This window comes from Lampris incognitus, chromosome 4 (assembly GCF_029633865.1).
Source record: "Lampris incognitus isolate fLamInc1 chromosome 4, fLamInc1.hap2, whole genome shotgun sequence".
Taxonomy (NCBI): domain Eukaryota; kingdom Metazoa; phylum Chordata; class Actinopteri; order Lampriformes; family Lampridae; genus Lampris; species Lampris incognitus.
Genome location: NC_079214.1, coordinates 21,544,238 through 21,563,726, shown reverse-complemented (window position 1 = coordinate 21,563,726; position 19,489 = coordinate 21,544,238). Strand labels below are relative to the sequence as shown.

Here is a 19,489-nt window from a genome sequence, read left to right as displayed (position 1 = left end):
AAGCTGGAAGTTGTTGCACCTCCATCAGTAATTTTCGACCCACATGTTTTGCATATTGCAACCCATTACTTGTTGATAGTGTTGTTGGTTATAACATTCTTTGTAAGCGAATGTTATAAGCTTCGGTAACATGTTTCCGAAACCTTTCTGTGTTTGCTCTGCGCTACTCGCGGAGCTGTTTTTCTCCGCTAGTGAAACTTGATTGGCTGCGGTCGGATTGGTTCAAAATCATGGGCAGCTCCAGGGGCGGGGCCAGAGGGTCACAGGCCCCCAGCTGAACTCTGATTGGCCGGTGAAGTGCCCCTGTCCTGTCACTCGTCACTTGACGCTTTACAGTTGTATCTATAGTGTGGGGGAGAGGTAATAATGGGAAAGATTCACGTTTAGGACTTGGGTGCAGCTTGGCTGTTAACGAGAGTCGTATTTATAAGTGTGAGCTTGTGATTCCGATGTGATATGAACGCGGCAGAGGCGGGATTTTGGTAATTCCGATGTGACTTAAACGCGGCATGGGGCTGCACGGAGAGCTGAAACGAACATTGGCCCGCAGCTTCACGTCCGTCATGGTAAGTTACGATTCCCCACATTAGTTCGTGTGAACCTGTGAAGAGCGTTTACTTGCTTCAGTCACTGAACTTGGGTTTGTCCAACACGTCACTAGTTAGTTAACTACCCAATTGCTGGAATGCACTGTAGCTTGCAGGCTAACGTTAGCTCTTTCTCACATACAGTTGCTAGCTAATTTAGGTCTTTTTCTGTTAACCTAAGTTACAACCCGAGCTCACCATCTGAAAGACACTTCTTATTTGTGAAATAATGTTTCAGTCATGCCACTGTCATTGCTAAATGAAACTAATGCTGCGTCCCAGACACCTTCAGAAATAGGGAAATATCTGATCTCCCGGTTGAAAAAGTACGACGGAAGTGAGTCCCAGCTTGAATTCAGCATGTCACCAATGCTTAAGCGCGGGGACGCTTAAGCATTGGTGACATGCTGAAGCGTCCCCGCGCTTAAGCATATCAGCTTCTTCACGCCTCAGGGCGCATACGCTTCCGATGGCCTTACGGTCGCTCCATCCCACTTCTGACACCAATGTAGCGAATGCGGGGGGCAGTCTGGGGGACCGTCGCCATGGCCGGTACGCGAACCTGTGTCTCCCGCTCCGCAAGCGACAACGTTAACCAGTCGACTAAAGGGTCCGACCCGTTAGTTAAGGACCGACGTGTCTACTTATCCATGCACGTTACAGTATTAATAAAAATACAAAACATAAAAACAACACTTTTATGCACCATATGCATTGCCTTTGTGCACTGCCTGTTGACACCTGTGTCCTATCGGACTTAAACCTAGTTTTTGGCACTTAATTGTGTTGTTGTTTCCTGAATAGATCTTTACTTGTGTTGTATTAACTCTCAGATGTACGTTGCTTTGGATAAAAGCGTCTTCTAAATGAAATTGGAACATTTTATTTGATATTTTAGTGTTCCGGTGAACCAAAAATTATTTTAAAAAAGCACACTTCAAAACTTACAACTGAGCGTTGCTTTATTCATGGCTGTTGTCGGCCACAGCTACGCCGTACACACCGCCATTAAACCTGACTCACAGGTCTTCTCTCTTTCCATAGATCCAACTCACTTACCCTTGACTCGGCAACAGTGTACCACTGCAAAACATCTCCCCCAACTATGTACAATGAACACTTATACCCCCCCCCCCCGGTGAACCTGAACACACTACAATACTTCCCCCTAATAAAAGTCCTCAACCTCAAGGACAAAGTCTCTAAACCTCAGACGAGTTCTTCACCGCCTTACTGCCTTGTCAGTTGCCCTGTAGGCATTCTGTCCCCCTGGTCAGTCCTCCCCTAGTTCTTGTTGGGGTTGCCCTGTCCGCCAAGGAAGTTAGCTGGGCACTGGGCCAGCAGATTGGGTCCCATTTATTGCATCATCATGGCCGGCTGCTACACCCCCCCCCCCCAGATGTCACAGCAGGCAACTAGGGTGTTCACCCCTCCCCTCCTGTCATCTGAGATGTTTCAGAGCCCCTGTATGGCACCAGCCGGTCCTGGTGTAGCACCACTTTGCAACCCTTTAGAGGCAATTGTACCTGATAGACAACCTCTCCTAGCTGCTCCAAGACCAAGCAAGGCCCCATCCAGTGGCTGTCCAGTTTAGGGCACCTGCCCTTCTTCAGGGTCGGGGTGTAGACCCAAACTAGTTCCCAGGCTGCAAAGTGTTGCCCCCTGCCACGGAGGTAAAAATTCCTTTTCTGCCGCACCACCGCACTCTGCAATTGATTCTGGGCGTATGCATGTGTGGTGTCCAAACGGGCAGATTGTATATCTGGGGTCCGTCCAAAGGTGGGTGCCGCAGGGGTCCTCATTTCCTTGCCCAACACGAGGAGGGCCGGTGTGCATGAAGTGGAGTCCTGGACCACACAGTGGCATGCCATGAGGACCAGGGGTAAGTGAATATCCCAGTCGAGCTGATGGATGGGTGTTAAGATGGATAACTGTTCAGCTTGGGTGCGGTTAAACCGCTCCACTAACCTGTCACTCTGGGGGTGGAGGGGTGTTTTGTGAGTCTTAGTGATTCTCAGCCGCTCACACATGGTGGAGAAAACCCTGGATTCAAAATTTCTCCCCTGGTCACTATGGATAGACTCTGGGACCCCCATTAGTGATTCCCAGCTGCTCACACATGATGGAGAAAACCCTGGATTCAAAGTTTCTCCCCTGGTCACTATGGGTGGACTGCAGGACCCTCACCCTGCTAAAAATTCCTTCAACCAGGGGCATTAACAATGGTCTCGGCCTCCTGGTTCGGCAGTGCATAGGCCTCCGGCCATTTAGTGAAGTATTCCACAGCAGTGAGAATGAAACGGTTCCCCGTGCTGTACGTGGGATTGGCCCCACAATGTCAACACCCACCTGCTGCATGGGATCTCCCACTCGAAACTGCTGCAGCTCAGCCCTCGACTGGCCCTGTGTACCTTTGCAAGCTGTGCAGAGGTTGCAGCACCTGCAAAAGTCCTCAACGTCCCTCCTCAGACATCCCCAGTAGAATGCTTGATGCAGCCGACAGAGTGTTTTTGTCACCTTAAAATGACCCGAGCCTGCAGAGCCATGCATGGCTTTGAGAACCGCCTCCTGCATCCCTCTGGGCACCACCACTTGCCACCTCTTCTCTCCAGTTGCTGGTTCCACCCAAGCTCCTTGGAGGACTCCATCTAGCAGCTGCAGAGTCTTGAACTTGGCCCACAACCCTTTTGTCCATGAGGAGAGAGCTGCCACAGTCTTGGCCTATGCTTCAGGAGATAGCAGGACCTGCCAGTAGCTACCCCTTAAGTCCAAGGAAAAGAACCAGGAGAAGCCAGCCACCAGATCCAGGCATTCATTCACATGTAGAAGGGGATAGGAGTCCTTCTTTGTGATCTCATTAAGTCTCCTGAAGTCCACACAGAAATGCCACTCTCCCCCTTCTTTGGCACCATGACCACTGGTGAAGCCCTGGGGCTCTGGTTAATTGTTTTCGTTGTTCTGCGTTGGTGGGGAGAGACAACCAGGAGTTGTTGAGTTCATGGCGGTCAGTACAGTGTGGCTGTGGCTGACAACAGCTGAGAATAAAGACGACGTTCAGTTGTAAGTCCTGTAGTGAGTGTGATCTTCATTGCGGTGAATGCTATAACTAGAAACAATGAAAAACACTATTGACAGTAGCCAACGTAACCAAGGCTTGCGTTTAAATGTGTGGGATTGTCAAAACTCAATATCTAACCTGCCACAGCCACTTAATGCCAGACCATTTTCTGATATGACTGTGTATCCTCACTGGTTGTTAAAACAAGTATGATAACTGGTTTAAAAAAAACCCCAAAAAACAAAACAAAGCCTTCCCCATCCCCACCTGCCGCCTATGAGTGACTTGTTTTATTTTAGACCAGAACAGTATAATCAAATGGTTTTCGGCACTTGATAATGCTGGTCAATAACTCTGGATGGGGAGTTGGTTATGCAGGTCAGAAAATAATTATAATAAACATTTTATTTAAAGGCACCTTTCATGACACTCAAAGGTCACCTTACAAATGCAATAAAATAAAGCCGTAAAAAAAACAAAAACAAGTGCAATCAACAATAAAACACAATATGCAATGGATCATACATCAGGAGGAGTTAAAAAATGCTATTATGAGTATGCGAGTGAGTTTTAAGAGCAGCTTTGAATTCTGTAATGGAGTCCAGTATGTGGATGTGATGGGGAATGGAGTTCCAGAGTCTGGGTGCAGCATAGGAGAAAGCCCTGACACCCATAGTGCTGAGGTTGATGACTGGTAGTGCCAGTAGACCTGCTGGTGAAGACCGCAGGGAGAGAGATGGAGTGTAAGTCCGAAGGAGGCCCATTGCAAATCTTGACCATGGTTTGAAAAGGGTTTTCAGGGCTTGGCAATACCTTGGCCAGCGAGGGTTCAATGGAGGGGATCTGTGTCTGCTGGGTCCATGATTGTGGCCAGATTGTACTTTTAAGGCGAGACTAGTGAACCCAGTAGCATGACAGACAAGGAACTAAGGCGAGTAAAGCAGAGGGATTTTTTGAGGTAGGCAGGCCAGGCAGGTGGACAAGATGGCATAGAGGTGAAGGCGGCTTGCAGAGCTGGCCATGCCATACCAGCAGACGAAGGAGCGAGTGCGGCTGGACTGCATTTGAGCTTGGGGTCGGCAAGCGAGGCAGGGAGGTAGAGAGGCAGGCAGGGACAGGTGAGGCAACCAAGTAGGTAGGCAAGCAGGAAGGCAGAGAGGCAGGAAGGAAGGGGAACCAAAGAGTGGCAAGCTTATACACAAGGAACAGACGATTTGTCTACATGGCGGCAGCAACACAGAGCGAATACTCTGAAAGATTGCAATGGGATCAAGCACAGAGACTAACAGGGTAGCTCAAACAACAATCTAGGGATGAGTGGTTGAAGAGCCTGATTTCTTATGCTGCTCGGGTTGATGAGCTTGATAGAAAGAAAGCAGGTGTGTGGCTGAGCCGGTGAGGTGAATGTAGGTCAGGAGAAAGAGAGAGAGAGAGAGAGAGAGAGAGAGAGAGAGAGAGAGAGAGAGAGAGAGAGAGAGAGAGAGAGAGAGAGAGACTGCAGGCTAGGTGGAGGTGGAGGGCATGACAGTTTAAAGTGATTCATTTCAGTGAACCCTTGGCTGAATGTCAAACCAAAGGACTTCGTTACCCAGACCACACACCATGTTCTGCAAATTCCAGTCTCGTGCACAGCTGTAATACCATTCATTTTTACACAATGCCCCTGAATACATAGTTTTTTTGTAGTACCTACTTAATCTTTTCCTTTATTCGTGGCTATTCATCATGCTATGGTTATTTTTAATTCACGGGTAATCGGGACAGGGTTCATGCATAAAGCCCCATGGATAAAATGGCCACAGCTGTGCCATGCAGCCCAATTTAGCCAACAGTGTATGTGTTTTTTGATATGTAATCTGTTTCAAGGTGCAGCTGCAACAGTATTGTAAATGTGAAACTAAAATGTGCATTTTCTGTGCAGGATGATAAAGACAAAAAGAGGATAAAAGAGAAGATGAAGAAACCCAAACAGTTCCTGAGGTAAGATTTATAACACCTAACAACAGATTTATGCTTAGAAGATTTTCAAGTCTTAAACTGCAAATGAATTGAGCCTACAAGTGATGGTTTTGCCTTTCACAGGACGAAACTGGAGATGGGAAAGAAACCCTGCCATGAAAATACTGAGGGGTGAAGGCTGTGTCCTTGACAGGAATGTGTTGCCGCCTTTGTGCAAGCAGGTTATTTTCCCCTTGTCTCTTTACTATCATCTATTTTAAACAAAATAATGTCGTGTCTATGCCCATCAACAACGAGCATTTAGTTTTGTTTTTTTTTGGTCTTTTTTTATCTACGCCAGGCGGCATCTTGGGAGGAATTGTGTGTGTGTGTGTGTGTGTGTGTGTGTGTGTGTGTGTGTGTGTGTGTGTGTGTGTGTGTGTGTGTGTGTGTGTGTGTGTGTGTGTGTGTGTGTGTGTGTGTGTCTGCAGCTAATCTCAAACTACTGGACCTACAAGCCAAAATTTATTTTTGCGGTTAGGACTGTATGATGAAGAACCTTTCGTGGTTATGGTGATTCTAAACCTTCAAAAAACTTCTTTGTTCTCACTATCACCACTCCCTTTCTGCATTCACTCTCTAGCTCGCTCGACCAATACTGCTCTGTTGTTGCTGCCCGCTCTGAGTCAACCGTGTGCATGCGTGGCACGAGTCAGATCAGGGAGTGACAGTGTCAAAACCAAAGCATTATGTATTCTGGTATGAGTCTTGAAAGTAAATGAGAAGTCAATCATATTTCGCATGCCAGCAAATCCTTCACTGCTGTTCTCAGCACAGGAGGACGGGAGGAAGACTTGATGAACTAAAAATAATTGGCTTTATAGATGTGTTCCCTTGTTTACATGCACCAAATGTACGTGCACAGATTGTGAGGCAAAAAGGGGCCACGAATCTTGTGTTTGTAAACATTACTACGTTCATTTCAAAGAGATCATCACGGTGAAATTGTTTTAAAATGAAACGAAATGCCTCACAGTTGTTGCGCTGTCGGTTGTACAAATCGTAAAGATGGTGAAAACAAGCATCTGCATTTTTATCGCATGCTGAAAGGGAAAACTCCAATCAAAAAATGAAGAAGACAGGCGGGATTCATGCGATCCATCGGGAGGACTGGAAGACGTGGTCAGAAGAGCAAATATCAAACGCGAAGATTTGCGGAGAACATGTCATATCTGGTCTGTATCCGTTTCTTACACAAATAAGTAGTGTGGTTGAACATACGTAAGTAGCAGGTCTAAATGTGATACTGTCCTAGTAGAGCAACTGCCAAACCAAAGTTTGGGTCGTTAATGCCTAGCCTTCCTCAAATTTGACCAAGATTCCATCAGTTTTCTTGTGTCATTATTTTTGAGGTCATAATTTGACTCCAGCCTCGATCTCATAACCGTACAAACAATTCAACTTTTGTTGAATACAAACAGTTCAACCATGCAAACAGTTAAACTATGAGGGCTTACCTCTGATTTGATGAAGCAAAACTTGTTTTCTTTTGATAATAGATGGTAAAAGCAGTCTTGGACATGTCCACCAACAAAGAAATTGTATGCTGCTAAGGACTTGTATGCCTTCATTGATCCTTTCGTAAATATACTTGGTGTGTCTATGAGGTATTCAGTCACATCCCTCCAGCCGATGTTTGGCAACTTGGTGATGTCACTTGTCCACTGAGCTTCAGCAAGCATAAAGGGATCGGCAAGTTTTCTCCAATGCTTAGCGCAAGTTTCAACTCGTAATGCTTTCTGTCTTCCTTGCTTTGACCTTCAGCATATTCTGAGATTCAATTTTCTCAAATTTTGAAAATTTCTCCATTTAATTTTAAGTTTTATATGCTTTCATCTGTGAGTTTCATAGGTACGCACGTTGTTTCTCAGCCATGTTTTGCCACACGTTCTATGCACCCATCTTGTTTACAACACAGCTTTTACGTCTCGTGATAAGGGATCTATTCATCTTGCCGCCACACAGACGTGCCATAGTCTCCAATGCTAAAACTCTGCTATAAAGATACAATTTCAAGAGTAGGATTAATCACAGTCACAGCTGGAAATCATCTCAGTAGCTACAATAAAACATTTCCCATGGCTGAGCTATGTTTTCTTAACGTTGTTTTATGAATAAAAGTCAATCAGCAGAGCAGCCATTCCCCATTATTCATTTTATATCATGAAAACTGTGACGGTTAAACACATCTGACGTCTTTTAATAAGTGCTTTGAAATTATAATAGCCTGATCTCTGTCATTTCATATCAGACGTGGTTGCTTTCGTGCTAGTGTTTGCCTAGGAGGCTGTGCATCCACAGACTGACAGGCAAAACCTTTTTTGAGGTAGATTCTTTTTTAAGATTTTTTTTACCATATTAAAAACTTATTTCTCCCCATAGTTCCCATTCAATTGACTTGAGCGCTGTGCAAAACTCGGCAGGAAAAACACTGGTTTTTCCATCTATCTGTGCATGTATTCCCCTTCTCCCAGTATCCAAAAAAAGGGGTAGTTTGTCGCCAAGTTTGAAGACCAGAGAAGAGGAAATATGTACGCTTGGCGGAGATCTGCACTCTACTGAGTGCACTCCTCCAGTATTTTTTTTTTTTTTGTCAATAGGTTAAGCCTTCTGCATAACCTTCTGTTTGATTTATTAAGGGAGCAGGCCATCTTTGAGTTTCCATCCAACAAAACTGATATCTAGGCCCTTAAACCACAAAAAACAGGGATGATGCAAAGTCCGTTGCCCATGCACTGAATTCACATTGGTGAGCAGGTTGATACTAAGCAAGCTGTCTCTCTTAGCTGCAGCCTTGGGGGGTCAGAGGGGAAGACAGAGTCATCCCATAATAGTACCATTCTGTCCTTAAAAAAGGGAAGATATCTTACAATAGTGTATATAAAATTACATACAAAGCTATATATTTGGTCTTGGATTCTGATTCTGATTATCCTCAATTACCTTTTTACTTTCTGTAAATATCCTGACCACATTTCAGGTGTGCTCTACTGCCCAGGGCAATGTGATACTGGAGTCAAACAAAATTATGTATGACTAGAAGACATTTCAAGAAAAGGGCAACAGAATTTGGGTTAACTTTTCAACTGCAACATCTAAGCAGAGGACGTATCAAAGCCACCAACTGTCTGCTGACAGCCAGGCCATAATCTGTGAGCTGGAAGAGGTCAACCACCAGCTGACAATGCGATTGCAGAGAGATACCTGTATGAATAAAAACTGTGGGCAGAAATAGAGTCTGCTCTAGAAAAAAATAAGCCAAGACTGCTCGGCTTAAATCTGCAAATACTAGAGCACCACTGTGTGAGCAGCATGAATAGGCTATAACAAGACTCTCCAGGGTGAAATTGAGTCTGTCTGGGCTGCCCAAAGGATGTCCACCACAGAGCATGGCCAGGCGATTCAGAAGATGCTTAGCAAGAGTGAGGCTGAGTCGAAACAGCAATATGAGAAGAACTCTCAGCTGAAGAACAGCCTCAAGATGCCATGCCAGTACAACACCAGAGAGTATTGGTTCAGCTCCAGGCTGCAAATGAAGATCTTAGTTACAGAGCGATGCCCAAGTGTAAGAGAGCTCTATCTGTTTTTCTTCCATGGAAACAGGAACAAGTTTTCTTCTTCAATCATAAGCTGAGGGAAAATCAGTTAATGTCCTTTTTTAAGAAACCTCTGCACAGACTGTGACATTGGCTTGTTGGAAAGGAAGATTGCTCAAGATATCTGAGCATATAGAGTTTGGAATTTGAAATTACTATATGGAATTTGACATTATGTTTTCCAAGACTGGAAATGTTTTGGAGAATGCTTGATAAGGAAAGTGCAGCGCTCCATTAGAAGACAAAGGCTTTGAGGATAAGCCCAAAAGCTTGTGAAGATCTCCGTTCTCTTTATTTAGATGGGCCCAACCAGCCCACATATAGTCCACCATTGTACTTCCAATCACCTGTACATAATAAAGCAAAATAAGAAGGACAAGAAATTAGGCTTTCCTTTTTTTAATGAACAATTTGCAAAATTAACCTTGGGTATTTTTTTCATGGGGGATACATTTACATCTGGATGCAATAGGCAGGTAAGGTCACTGTTACATGTCAATCTATACAGTTTATGCACTCACTTCCATTGTCCGTATGTTCAAACAGGGTTCCCCTAATCATGAAAAACCTGGAAAAGTTTTGGAATTTGAGATTATGTTTTCCAAGCCTGAAAATATTTTGGAAAACAACAATGTACTTTGACATTTTTGGAAGGGTCATGGAAAATTCCAAATGATACTAAGAAAGCTATATGTAATCTATCAAAAGATCAAAGCTGGGCCTACTGAAATATTAGATGTCCAGTCAACATAACAGTGGTTGCTATGTATACATATGACAAACTCTTCTAAGTTTTTAATTGCATTTTTTTGATATCACAAATTCAGTTTTCACCAGTTATAATTAAATTTTAAGTAGTTAGTACTAATTGTTCATGTCAGTAACAATTGCTGAGATTAGTAATTAATCTTTATCAAAATTTTAATTTTAATTAGTGGAAGTTAAAACCTTTCCATCATTAATTTCAATGAAAAATAACAAACAACTACATTTCTGGAGGGATTAGAATTTTAAGTAGTTCAAATACCAAATGTGGATATCAAGGATTCAGTTGGTGATAGCAGAACTTAATTTGTTAATATCAGAAATGTTTTCTTCTGTGCAGACTTGCAGAGTGCATTCTTGGTTTATCGGTGGTTGAGGTTGCAGTAAATTATGTGTGGTCTATTGCTGAGGGAACAAAGACGCCTAAAATCCTGCGTTCATTTTTATGATGCCTTCTAGCAAGTGTCATTTCCTGTGCACAAAGAAAGGATATCATCTCATTTGTTGGTATCGTCGCTGGCAATACTGCTTATGCATGTCACACTAGACCACATGAGGCGATAGCAGCAAAATTAATTGGTGTACGTATGTACATACATGCCAGTGGTCTCAATTTGTTGTGTACACTCTTCAGATCTGAAGAGATTAATAGAAAAATTAAACATTGTCACTTTCACGTCAATAGTTTAACCTGAAATAAAACAGAGCAGAGAGGACCAAACCAAGGGGCCTAAGTTCCCTTAACCTTATTTAATTGAATTTACCTAAACTTAACCTACCTGATTTAACTTCAACCTCTACCTAACTCTAACCGTAACCCAAGACTTACCATAACCTAACCTTAATTGGTAGCTAACCAATTTGTTAGCTAACCCACAGTGCTGAGGTAACACAGCTGAGGAAACACAGGGCTGAGGGAACACAGGGCTGAGGGAACACAGGGCTGAGAGAACACAGGGCTGAGGGAACACAGGGCTGAGGGAACACAGGGCTGAGGGAACACAGGGCTGAGGGAACACAGGGCTGAGGGAAGACAGTGCTGAGGGAACACAGTTTTGAGTAAACACAGTGTTGAGGGAACACAGTGCTGGGGGAACACAGGGCTGAGGGAACACAGCATTGAGGGAACACTGTTGAGGGAAACAAGTGCTGGGGAACACAGTGTTGAGGGAACACAGGGCTGAGGGAACACAGTGCTGAGGGAACACAGGGCTGAGGGAACAAAGGGCTGTAGGAACACAGGGCTGAAGGAATACAGGGCTGAATGTATACAGTGCTGAGGGAACACAGTGCTGGGGGAACACAGGGCTGAGGGAACACAGCATTGAGGGAACACTGTTGAGGGAAACAAGTGCTGGGGAACACAGTGTTGAGGGAACACAGGGCTGAGGGAACACAGTGCTGAGGGAACACAGGGCTGAGGGAACACAGGGCTGAGAGAACACAGGGCTGAGGGAACACAGGGCTGAGGGAACACAGGGCTGAGGGAACACAGGGCTGAGGGAACACAGGGCTGAGGGAACACAGGGCTGAGGGAACACAGGGCTGAGGGAACACAGGGCTGAGGGAACACAGGGCTGAGGGAACACAGGGCTGAGAGAACACAGGGCTGAGGGAACACAGGGCTGAGGGAACACAGGGCTGAGGGAACACAGGGCTGAGGGAACACAGTGCTGAGGGAACACAGTGCTGAGGGAACACAGGGCTGAGGGAACACAGGGCTGAGGGAACACAGTGCTGAGGGAACACAGGGCTGAGGGAACAAAGGGCTGTAGGAACACAGGGCTGAAGGAATACAGGGCTGAATGTATACAGTGCTGAGGGAACATAGGACTGATGGAACACAGGGCTGGGTGAACGCAGGGCTGGGGGAACACAGTGATGGGTGAACACAGGGCTGGGGGAACACAGTGATGGGTGAACACAGGGCTGGGGGAACACAGTGATGGGTGAACACAGGGCTGAGGGAACACAGGGCTGAGGGAACAAAGGATTGTAGGAACACAGGGCTGAAGGAATACAGGGCTGAATGTATACAGTGCTGAGGGAACATAGGACTGATGGAACACAGGGCTGGGGGAACACAGAGCTGGGGGAACACAGTGCTGGGTGAACCCAGGGCTGGGGGAACACAGGGCTGGGGGAACACAGGGCTGGGGGAACACAGTGATGGGTGAACACAGGGCTGAGGGAACACAGGGCTGAGGGAACACTGTTGAGGGAACACAAGGTTGAGGGAACACAGGCCTGAGGAAACCCTACTAAGGGAACACAGGGCTGAGGGAACACAGTGCTGAGGGAACACAGCGTTGAGGGAACACAGAGCTGAGGGAACACAGGGCTGAAGGAACACTACTGAGGTAGCACATGCTGAGGGAACACAGTGTTGAGGGAACATAGGGCTGAGCCCAGTCCTCCATCAGAGAGTCATTGTGCACAGTTCACCAGTTGAATCAATGAAATGTCACGTGTCAGTCACTGAATCGAACATCATCATTGTCGGTCATGCTCGACTCGAAATTAACCAAAATCCTGTGAATGTCTCCAAATGCAAACACTGTGGTTTTCCCAGCATTCTCTTAAACGAAACATATTTTCTCAAACACGACACAGGGCTGAGGGAACACAGGGCTGAGGAAACCCTACTGAGGGAACACAGGGCTGAGGGAACACAGTGTTGAGGGAACACAGTGCTGAGGGAACACCTGGCTGAGGGAAAACAGTACTGAGGGAACACAGCGTTGAGGGAACACAGGGCTGAAGGTATACAGTGCTGAGGGAACATAGGACTGATGGAACACAGTGCTGGGTGAACACAGGGCTGGGGGAAAACACAGGGCTGGGGGAACACTGTTGAGGGAACACCTGGCTGAGGGAACACAGGGCTGAGGGAACACTGTTGAGGGAACACAGGGTTGAGGGAACACAGGGCTGAGGGAACACAGGGCTGAGGAAACCCTACTTAGGGAACACAGGGCTGAAAGAACACAGGGCTGAGGGAACACAGTGTTGAGGGAACACAGTGCTGAGGGAACACCGGGCTGAGGGAACACAGTGCTGAGGGAACACAAGGCTGAGGGAACACAGGGCTGAGGGAACACAGGGCTGAGGAAACCCTACTGAGGGAACACAGGGCTGAGGAAACACAGTACTGAGGGAACACAGGGCTGAAGGAACGCTACTGAGGTAACACATGCTGAGGGAACACAGGGCTGAGGGAACACAGGGCTGAGGGAACACAGTGCTTATGGAACACCTGGCTGAGGGAACACAGGGCTGAGGGAACACAGGGCTGAGGAAACCCTACTGAGGGAACACAGGGCTGAGGGAACACAGGGCTGAGGGAACACAGTACTGAGGGAACACAGGGCTGAGGGAACACAGGGCTGAGGGAACACAGGGCTGAGGGAACACAGTACTGAGGGAACACAGGGCTGAGGAAACCCTACTGAGGGAACACAGGGCTGAGGGAACACAGGGCTGAGGGAACACAGTACTGAGGGAACACAGGGCTGAAGGAACGCTACTGAGGTAACACATGCTGAGGGAACACAGGGCTGAGGGAACACCTGGCTGAGGGAACACCTGGCTGAGGGAACACAGGGCTGAGGGAACACAGGGTTGAGGGAACTCAGGGCTGAGGGAACCCTACTAAGGGAACACAGGGCTTAGGGAACACCTGGCTGAGGGAACACAGTGCTGAGGGAACACAGGGTTGAGGGAACACAGCGCTGAGGGAACACAGGGCTGAGGGAACACAGGGCTGAGGGAACACAGGGCTGAGGGAACACAGGGTTGAGGGAACACAGCGCTGAGGGAACACAGGGCTGAGGGAACACAGGGCTGAGGGAACACAGGGCTGAGGGAACACAGGGCTGAGGGAACACAGGGTTGAGGGAACACAGGGTTGAGGGAACACAGGGCTGAGGAAACCCTACTGAGGGAACACAGGGCTGAGGGAACACAGGGCTGAGGGAACACAGGGCTGAGGGAACACAGGGTTGAGGGAACACAGCGCTGAGGGAACACAGGGCTGAGGGAACACAGGGTTGAGGGAACACAGGGCTGAGGGAACACAGGGCTGAGGGAACACAGCGTTGAGGGAACACAGAGCTGAGGGAACACAGGGCTGAAGGAACGCTACTGAGGTAACACATGCTGAGGGAACACGGTGTTGAGGGAAGGCCTGAGGTAACACAGTGCTGAGGGAACACAGTGTTGAGGGAACATAGGGCTGAGCCCAGTCCTCCATCAGAGAGTCATTGTGCACAGTTCACCAGTTGAATCAATGAAATGTCACGTGTCAGTCACTGAATTGAACAGTGACTGAAATTTTGAATACAAAATGTTTATTATGACAGTCAAACCATGTTGTGTTTTTAGTGGTTTGGTCCTAGTACAAATTAATAGCAGTTTTGTCTTGCTATGTAGTTACGTTTCACCAAAGAACTAAGGCTCATAAAGTATTTACACACCTTCAGTGGCTGAAGTCAGGTTAAGCTTGTCATTTGTAAATTGTTCATAACTTGGCATGTGTTCCACTGTGAATAGTTAAAGGTTCCTGTCAGATAGGAAGGGTGGGAGTTTTTTTCATTTTATTACAAGCTAGGAATTTTGAGCATGTCTTTATTTTTTTGTATATATATAGCTCAATTTGTATTCACTGCTGTCAACATTCATCCAAATTTGAGCAAACTCAGGTTAAGATGATAATCTGATTAAATGATAATGATGATAATGGTTTGCACATACATAGCATATTGACATACCAAAGCTAAAATAGCATAGATGCTAAAAAGTCTTACTCTTGGTTTGCTTTTTTTACATGCATGCAATATGCATCCATAGTGTAAAGCATATAAGCTTCAACATCACCTTTGAGCAGTGTGAGTAGACAAGTTAGAGAGAGAGAGAGAGAGCGAGAGAGAGAGAGAGAGAGAGAGAGAGAGAGAGAGAGAGAGAGAGAGAGAGAGAGAGAGAGAGAGAGAGAGAGAGAGAGAGAGAGAGAGAGAGAGAGAGAGAGAGAGAGAGAGAGAGAGAGAGAGAGAGAAAGCGATGAATAATGGGTACCAATGCTATCCTGTGAAAGGCCAGGAGGACTTAATGACACCAATCCAAGAATCTGACTTCGTAACACACTTGGATCATTGAACCAGGAACAGTGGCCATCCATAATTAAACACTGTCTATGGAAACAGCACTGAGGCAGTGTCACTTCTCTGTCATTAGCATTCTCATAGCTTTTGAAATAATGTACCTGTGGCAAAGTTTTACAAACGTGTCACTTTGTCTAACACCAAGGCTCCCAACAGAACTACATTTCAGGGAGTAGTTTTTGCACAATATTCACACACTATAGCTGAATCTGGCAACATAAAGTATGACATATTACTTTGCACAGTGGATCAGATATATTCCATGGGGGCTGGCCAAAGCTCAGGAAGGAAGAGCAGGTCATCCGGTGACTGGAGGGGTGCCAGTTCGATCGTTGGGTCTCCTGGCAAAAATGTAGAGGTGTCCCTGAGCAACACTGCTATCTCCTAACTGCTCCTTGCATGGCTTACACCGCTATTGATGTGTGTGTGTGTGTGTGTGTGTGTGTGTGTGTGTGTGTGTGTGTGTGTGTGTGTGTGTGTGTGTGTGTGTGTGTGTGCGCGTGCATGTGCACACGTGTAGGTAAAAACGTGAGGCATTAGTTGTAAAGTGCTTGGGGGGAAAAAAAGGTGCTTTATGAATGCAGTCCATTTACATTTACTATCTAAATGGCTTGTGAACAGCAAGCCGTGGCAAAATAATTGCACATTTCAAACTGGAATATGTTTAGGTAGCTGCTGGGCACAGTTATATGGGGGGAGGTTAGAGCTAAAAGTGCAGCCTTCCCTCCACTTATTGAGCGGAGAACATTAGGTTAAATACACAAAACAGGAGAGTGCATGCAGAGATGGGTGTCACCCTTGTTACCTCTTGAGCTGCATGTCCTTGCTCAACATAATTTTCTAAGTTCATCCTCACAACACTGCCTGTTTAACAAAGCATGGTGCAAAAGAACCACTACCAGTTCTGTCATAGGGGAAAGTGGATTTAAATCAGGAAAATGGTTTTCAGCTTTTCCCATCCTTACAATTGTTATGTATAAATGCATGCTTTTCCCTCAAACGGACCTCCTTCGGGGTCTATAGATAATCACTGTGTTGCTGTGGGTCATGGTTGGCACGTAGCTGATGTATTGCTGGACCTCTCAGCACTTCACTGTAGGATACTTCAGGTTAAACAACACACTACTAAATATATTGATGGAGGGGTGACAGGGTTGCATGGTGGTATATTCCGTTGCCTACCAACACGGGGATCCTGGTTCGAATCCCCGCGTTATCTCCGGCTTGTTCGGGCATCCTACAGACACAGTTGGCTGTGTCTGCGGGTGGGAAGCCGGATGTGGTTATGTGAAGGGGAACTGGGGGGCATAGCGTGATCCTCCCACACGCCACACCCCCCTGGCGAAACTCCTCACTGTCAGGTGAAAAGAAGCGACTGGCGACTCCACATGTATCCGAGGAGGCATGTGGTAGTCTGCAGCCCTCCCAAGATCTGCAGAGGGGGCAGCGCAGTGACCGGGACGGCTCGGAAAAGTGGGGCAGTTGGGCGGACACAATTGGGGAGACCTCCCCCAAAAAAACCCGTGAATATACTTAAAGATGGAAAAGAGGGAAAAGTTAAATGTAGAGTTGAATCCTGAAGACTGCCGTTTGTGTTTAACACACTCGCACCTACGGGGACCTACGGTGCTGCTCAAGCAAACCTAATCCACGAGATCAACTCGAAAAATGAGACGCTAATGGTGGATGGCAGGTCCCTCAGTTCTCCTCCCTTTCAGTTAACGTTGCTGTGGTGGCATGTGTGCAGGTTAAATCTCAAGACAGGTTAAATCATGCCCACACACAGCGAGAGCTGGAGACGCAGAGACTCTCTCCCATTAGTGCAGAGGTGTTGCTGTTTTTAATTTAGTGTTTTCAAGCCTGGTGTTTTCAATCTTTGCTTTTAAATAAGCTGGCTTTTGAGCCCTCAGTCACCATCATCGTCTGTGCCTCTGCAGGAGAACCCTGGTGGATCCCTAGTGAGGGCTCGGTTGTGACAAGACTCGTAACACAAGTGTTCAAAGTAACATGGATGACAAACATAATAAACAGAGGTTTTTCTGTCATCCTGGGGTATATTTCGTATTCTGAGCATGTGCAGAGTTTGCAGGGCTGTACATATGAAACAGAGTTTTGACACCAGTGCACCAGTTTGTGTAAATCTACTGCCAATGATTACAAAATTAAGATTTCGGAGTCCTGCTCTCCAGATTTATTCAGTCCAATACCGCATATCTGTCCGTAAGCCTGCAGCCTGCATGATGCTTTAGTGTTAAAAAAAAACAGCTCACAAGTAGCCTAGCCCAAAATATCTGAGCATTACCTGAATCGGCTATCAGAAAGCCCACTTGTATTAATGTATTTACAGCCAGTTCTTTTACGTGCAGCCATTACTTTTACTGTGCTGTTACACCGGAACAGCTGTGATATATTGTTATGGTTTCCAAGTAGCTCTAACATTATTAAATGCTATTATACACCAGGGGGCAATGGAGATTATATAACTTCGATTGTAAACCTTCTCCGAAGCCTTCAAACACACTCAAGTAGTTACGTGTGCACAACGCAAATGTGTAAATAGTGGGTATACTGTACATGAAAAACCACAGTGTAACAGGATTCACCATTAATTAACTACATAGTGTGAAGCACCTAACAACTTACCATCAAATTCACACATATTCAGACAAAGATAAAAACAAAAAATGTTCATCCATCCATCCACTATCCAAACCTCTTATCCTTACTCAGGGTTGCGGGGATGCTGGAGCCGATCCCAGCAGTCATTGGGTAGCAGTCGGGGAGACACCTGGACAGCCTACCAGTCCATCACAGGACCCACACACACACACACACCTAGCGACAATTTAGTACAGCCGATTCACCTGACCTACATGTCTTTGGACTGTGGGAGGAAACCGGAGCACCCAGAAGAAACCCACGCAGACATGGGGAGAACATGCACACTGCCCACAGAGGACGACCCGGGATGACCCCCAAGGCTGGACAACGCCGGGGCTCGAACCAGGACCTTCTTGCTGTGAGGCGACCGCACTAACCACTGCACCACCTTGCTACCTTCAAGATGTTGATAATTACAAATGCCTTTTGTCCATCACAACACGTGTACTGAATTTCAGCAGCCAGCCTGGTGCACATTCACTTTGACAGAAGCAGTTCATTCCCAGATGTGTTGCGTGATCATGAGCGCGACGGTATCGATGAGTTCATCACCCTCCCCTCATAACAAGACCGGCTAATAAAATGCTTTTGAGGAATGGAAATGGAAAAAGAAACACAACAAGCGGTCGTGTTTTCTGGAATATAGCACAGCGTACAAAAATAATGTTGCTGTGACTTTTGATGTGATGTAGCTATTTCTGCTTTATTACCACGCACAGTGTGGCATGGCATCATATTGAAAGGTCTGCGACTGTGTTTTTCCTTTGGTGTGTGCCCCCCCCCCTGCCCCCCAAACCCTCTTCCCTTCTCAAAGGTTAATCACCTGACACGATTCTGAGGAAGACGAACAAGTTTTCATCCTCTGACTTTCTGAATAGGCTTCCCGCATGTGCACATGCTCAGGCCGGTCCCGCCTACATTAAATCTCGGGCTCACCGGGTTGTTTCTGGAAAACAAAAACGCATCATGTTGCTTTAGGTTTTAGCTATTGATGTATCTGTTTGCAAAGCTTTTTCCCCCCAAGTTTATTATTCTGTATCTGTTATTCCATACAACTTTGCTTCATCTTATAAGTTGTCACTTACCCACCTTCTTCTTCCCCATTTCTTCCCCATGCTATGCATTGTAACAGTGTGATCATACTTAACAGAAAGCATTAAAATGAAAATGAAGAACCACACGCGTTAACGATTTGGATATTTGTGGATTAGCAATTGTCTTAAATACACCAGTGGAAGAAAGTATCAAACATGACATTTGTTTGCATGTAAATCGTCAGAATTGAAACTTTATTATGTGTAGTTAAAATGTCATATTATATGGGAGTACAGAAATAGAGGGAGATAGCTATTAGGCAACATAACAGAGATTGAGGATAATGATATACTGCTGCATATGGAAGCAGCACAGGGGGAAAATCTGCTCGTGATTATAATTTCCCAGCAGGCACTATATCATTGCAGGCAGCTCTATCTACAATACACAGACATATACATGCACCCATGTTCTCATTCCCACTCTCTCTCTCTCTCTCTCTCTCTCTCTCTCTCTCTCTCTCTCTCTCTCTCTCACTCACTCACATGCACACACACACACACACACACGCACACACACACGCTGAAATCTACACTATTACATTATAGAGGCACTCTTTTCATTTCCAAAGCT

At 46.1% G+C, this 19,489-nt stretch overlaps 1 protein-coding gene across 1 annotated transcript; it reads right to left on the bottom strand.

Moving 5' to 3' along the window:
- Positions 1-10,634: 10,634 nt before the first annotated feature.
- LOC130111990 (keratin-associated protein 10-8-like) lies at positions 10,635-18,925 on the bottom strand. Its single transcript, XM_056279300.1, has 7 exons — positions 18,907-18,925; positions 13,502-13,609; positions 12,967-13,077; positions 12,042-12,216; positions 11,818-11,933; positions 11,277-11,389; positions 10,635-10,640 (listed from the first exon to the last, which is right to left on the bottom strand). The coding sequence occupies exons 1-7, from the start codon at positions 18,923-18,925 to the stop codon at positions 10,635-10,637; spliced, it is 648 nt and encodes a 215-aa protein (XP_056135275.1).
- Positions 18,926-19,489: the final 564 nt, after the last annotated feature.

Coding starts and splice junctions, on each gene's coding strand:
- LOC130111990 (XM_056279300.1), bottom strand. Junction 12,217..12,966: donor TTCAGCCCTGTGTTCCCTAA/GTAGGGTTTCCT, acceptor TTCCCTCAACAG/TGTTCCCTCAGCCCTGTGTT. Junction 11,934..12,041: donor TCCTATGTTCCCTCAGCACT/GTATACATTCAG, acceptor GTGTTCCCCCAG/CCCTGTGTTCACCCATCACT.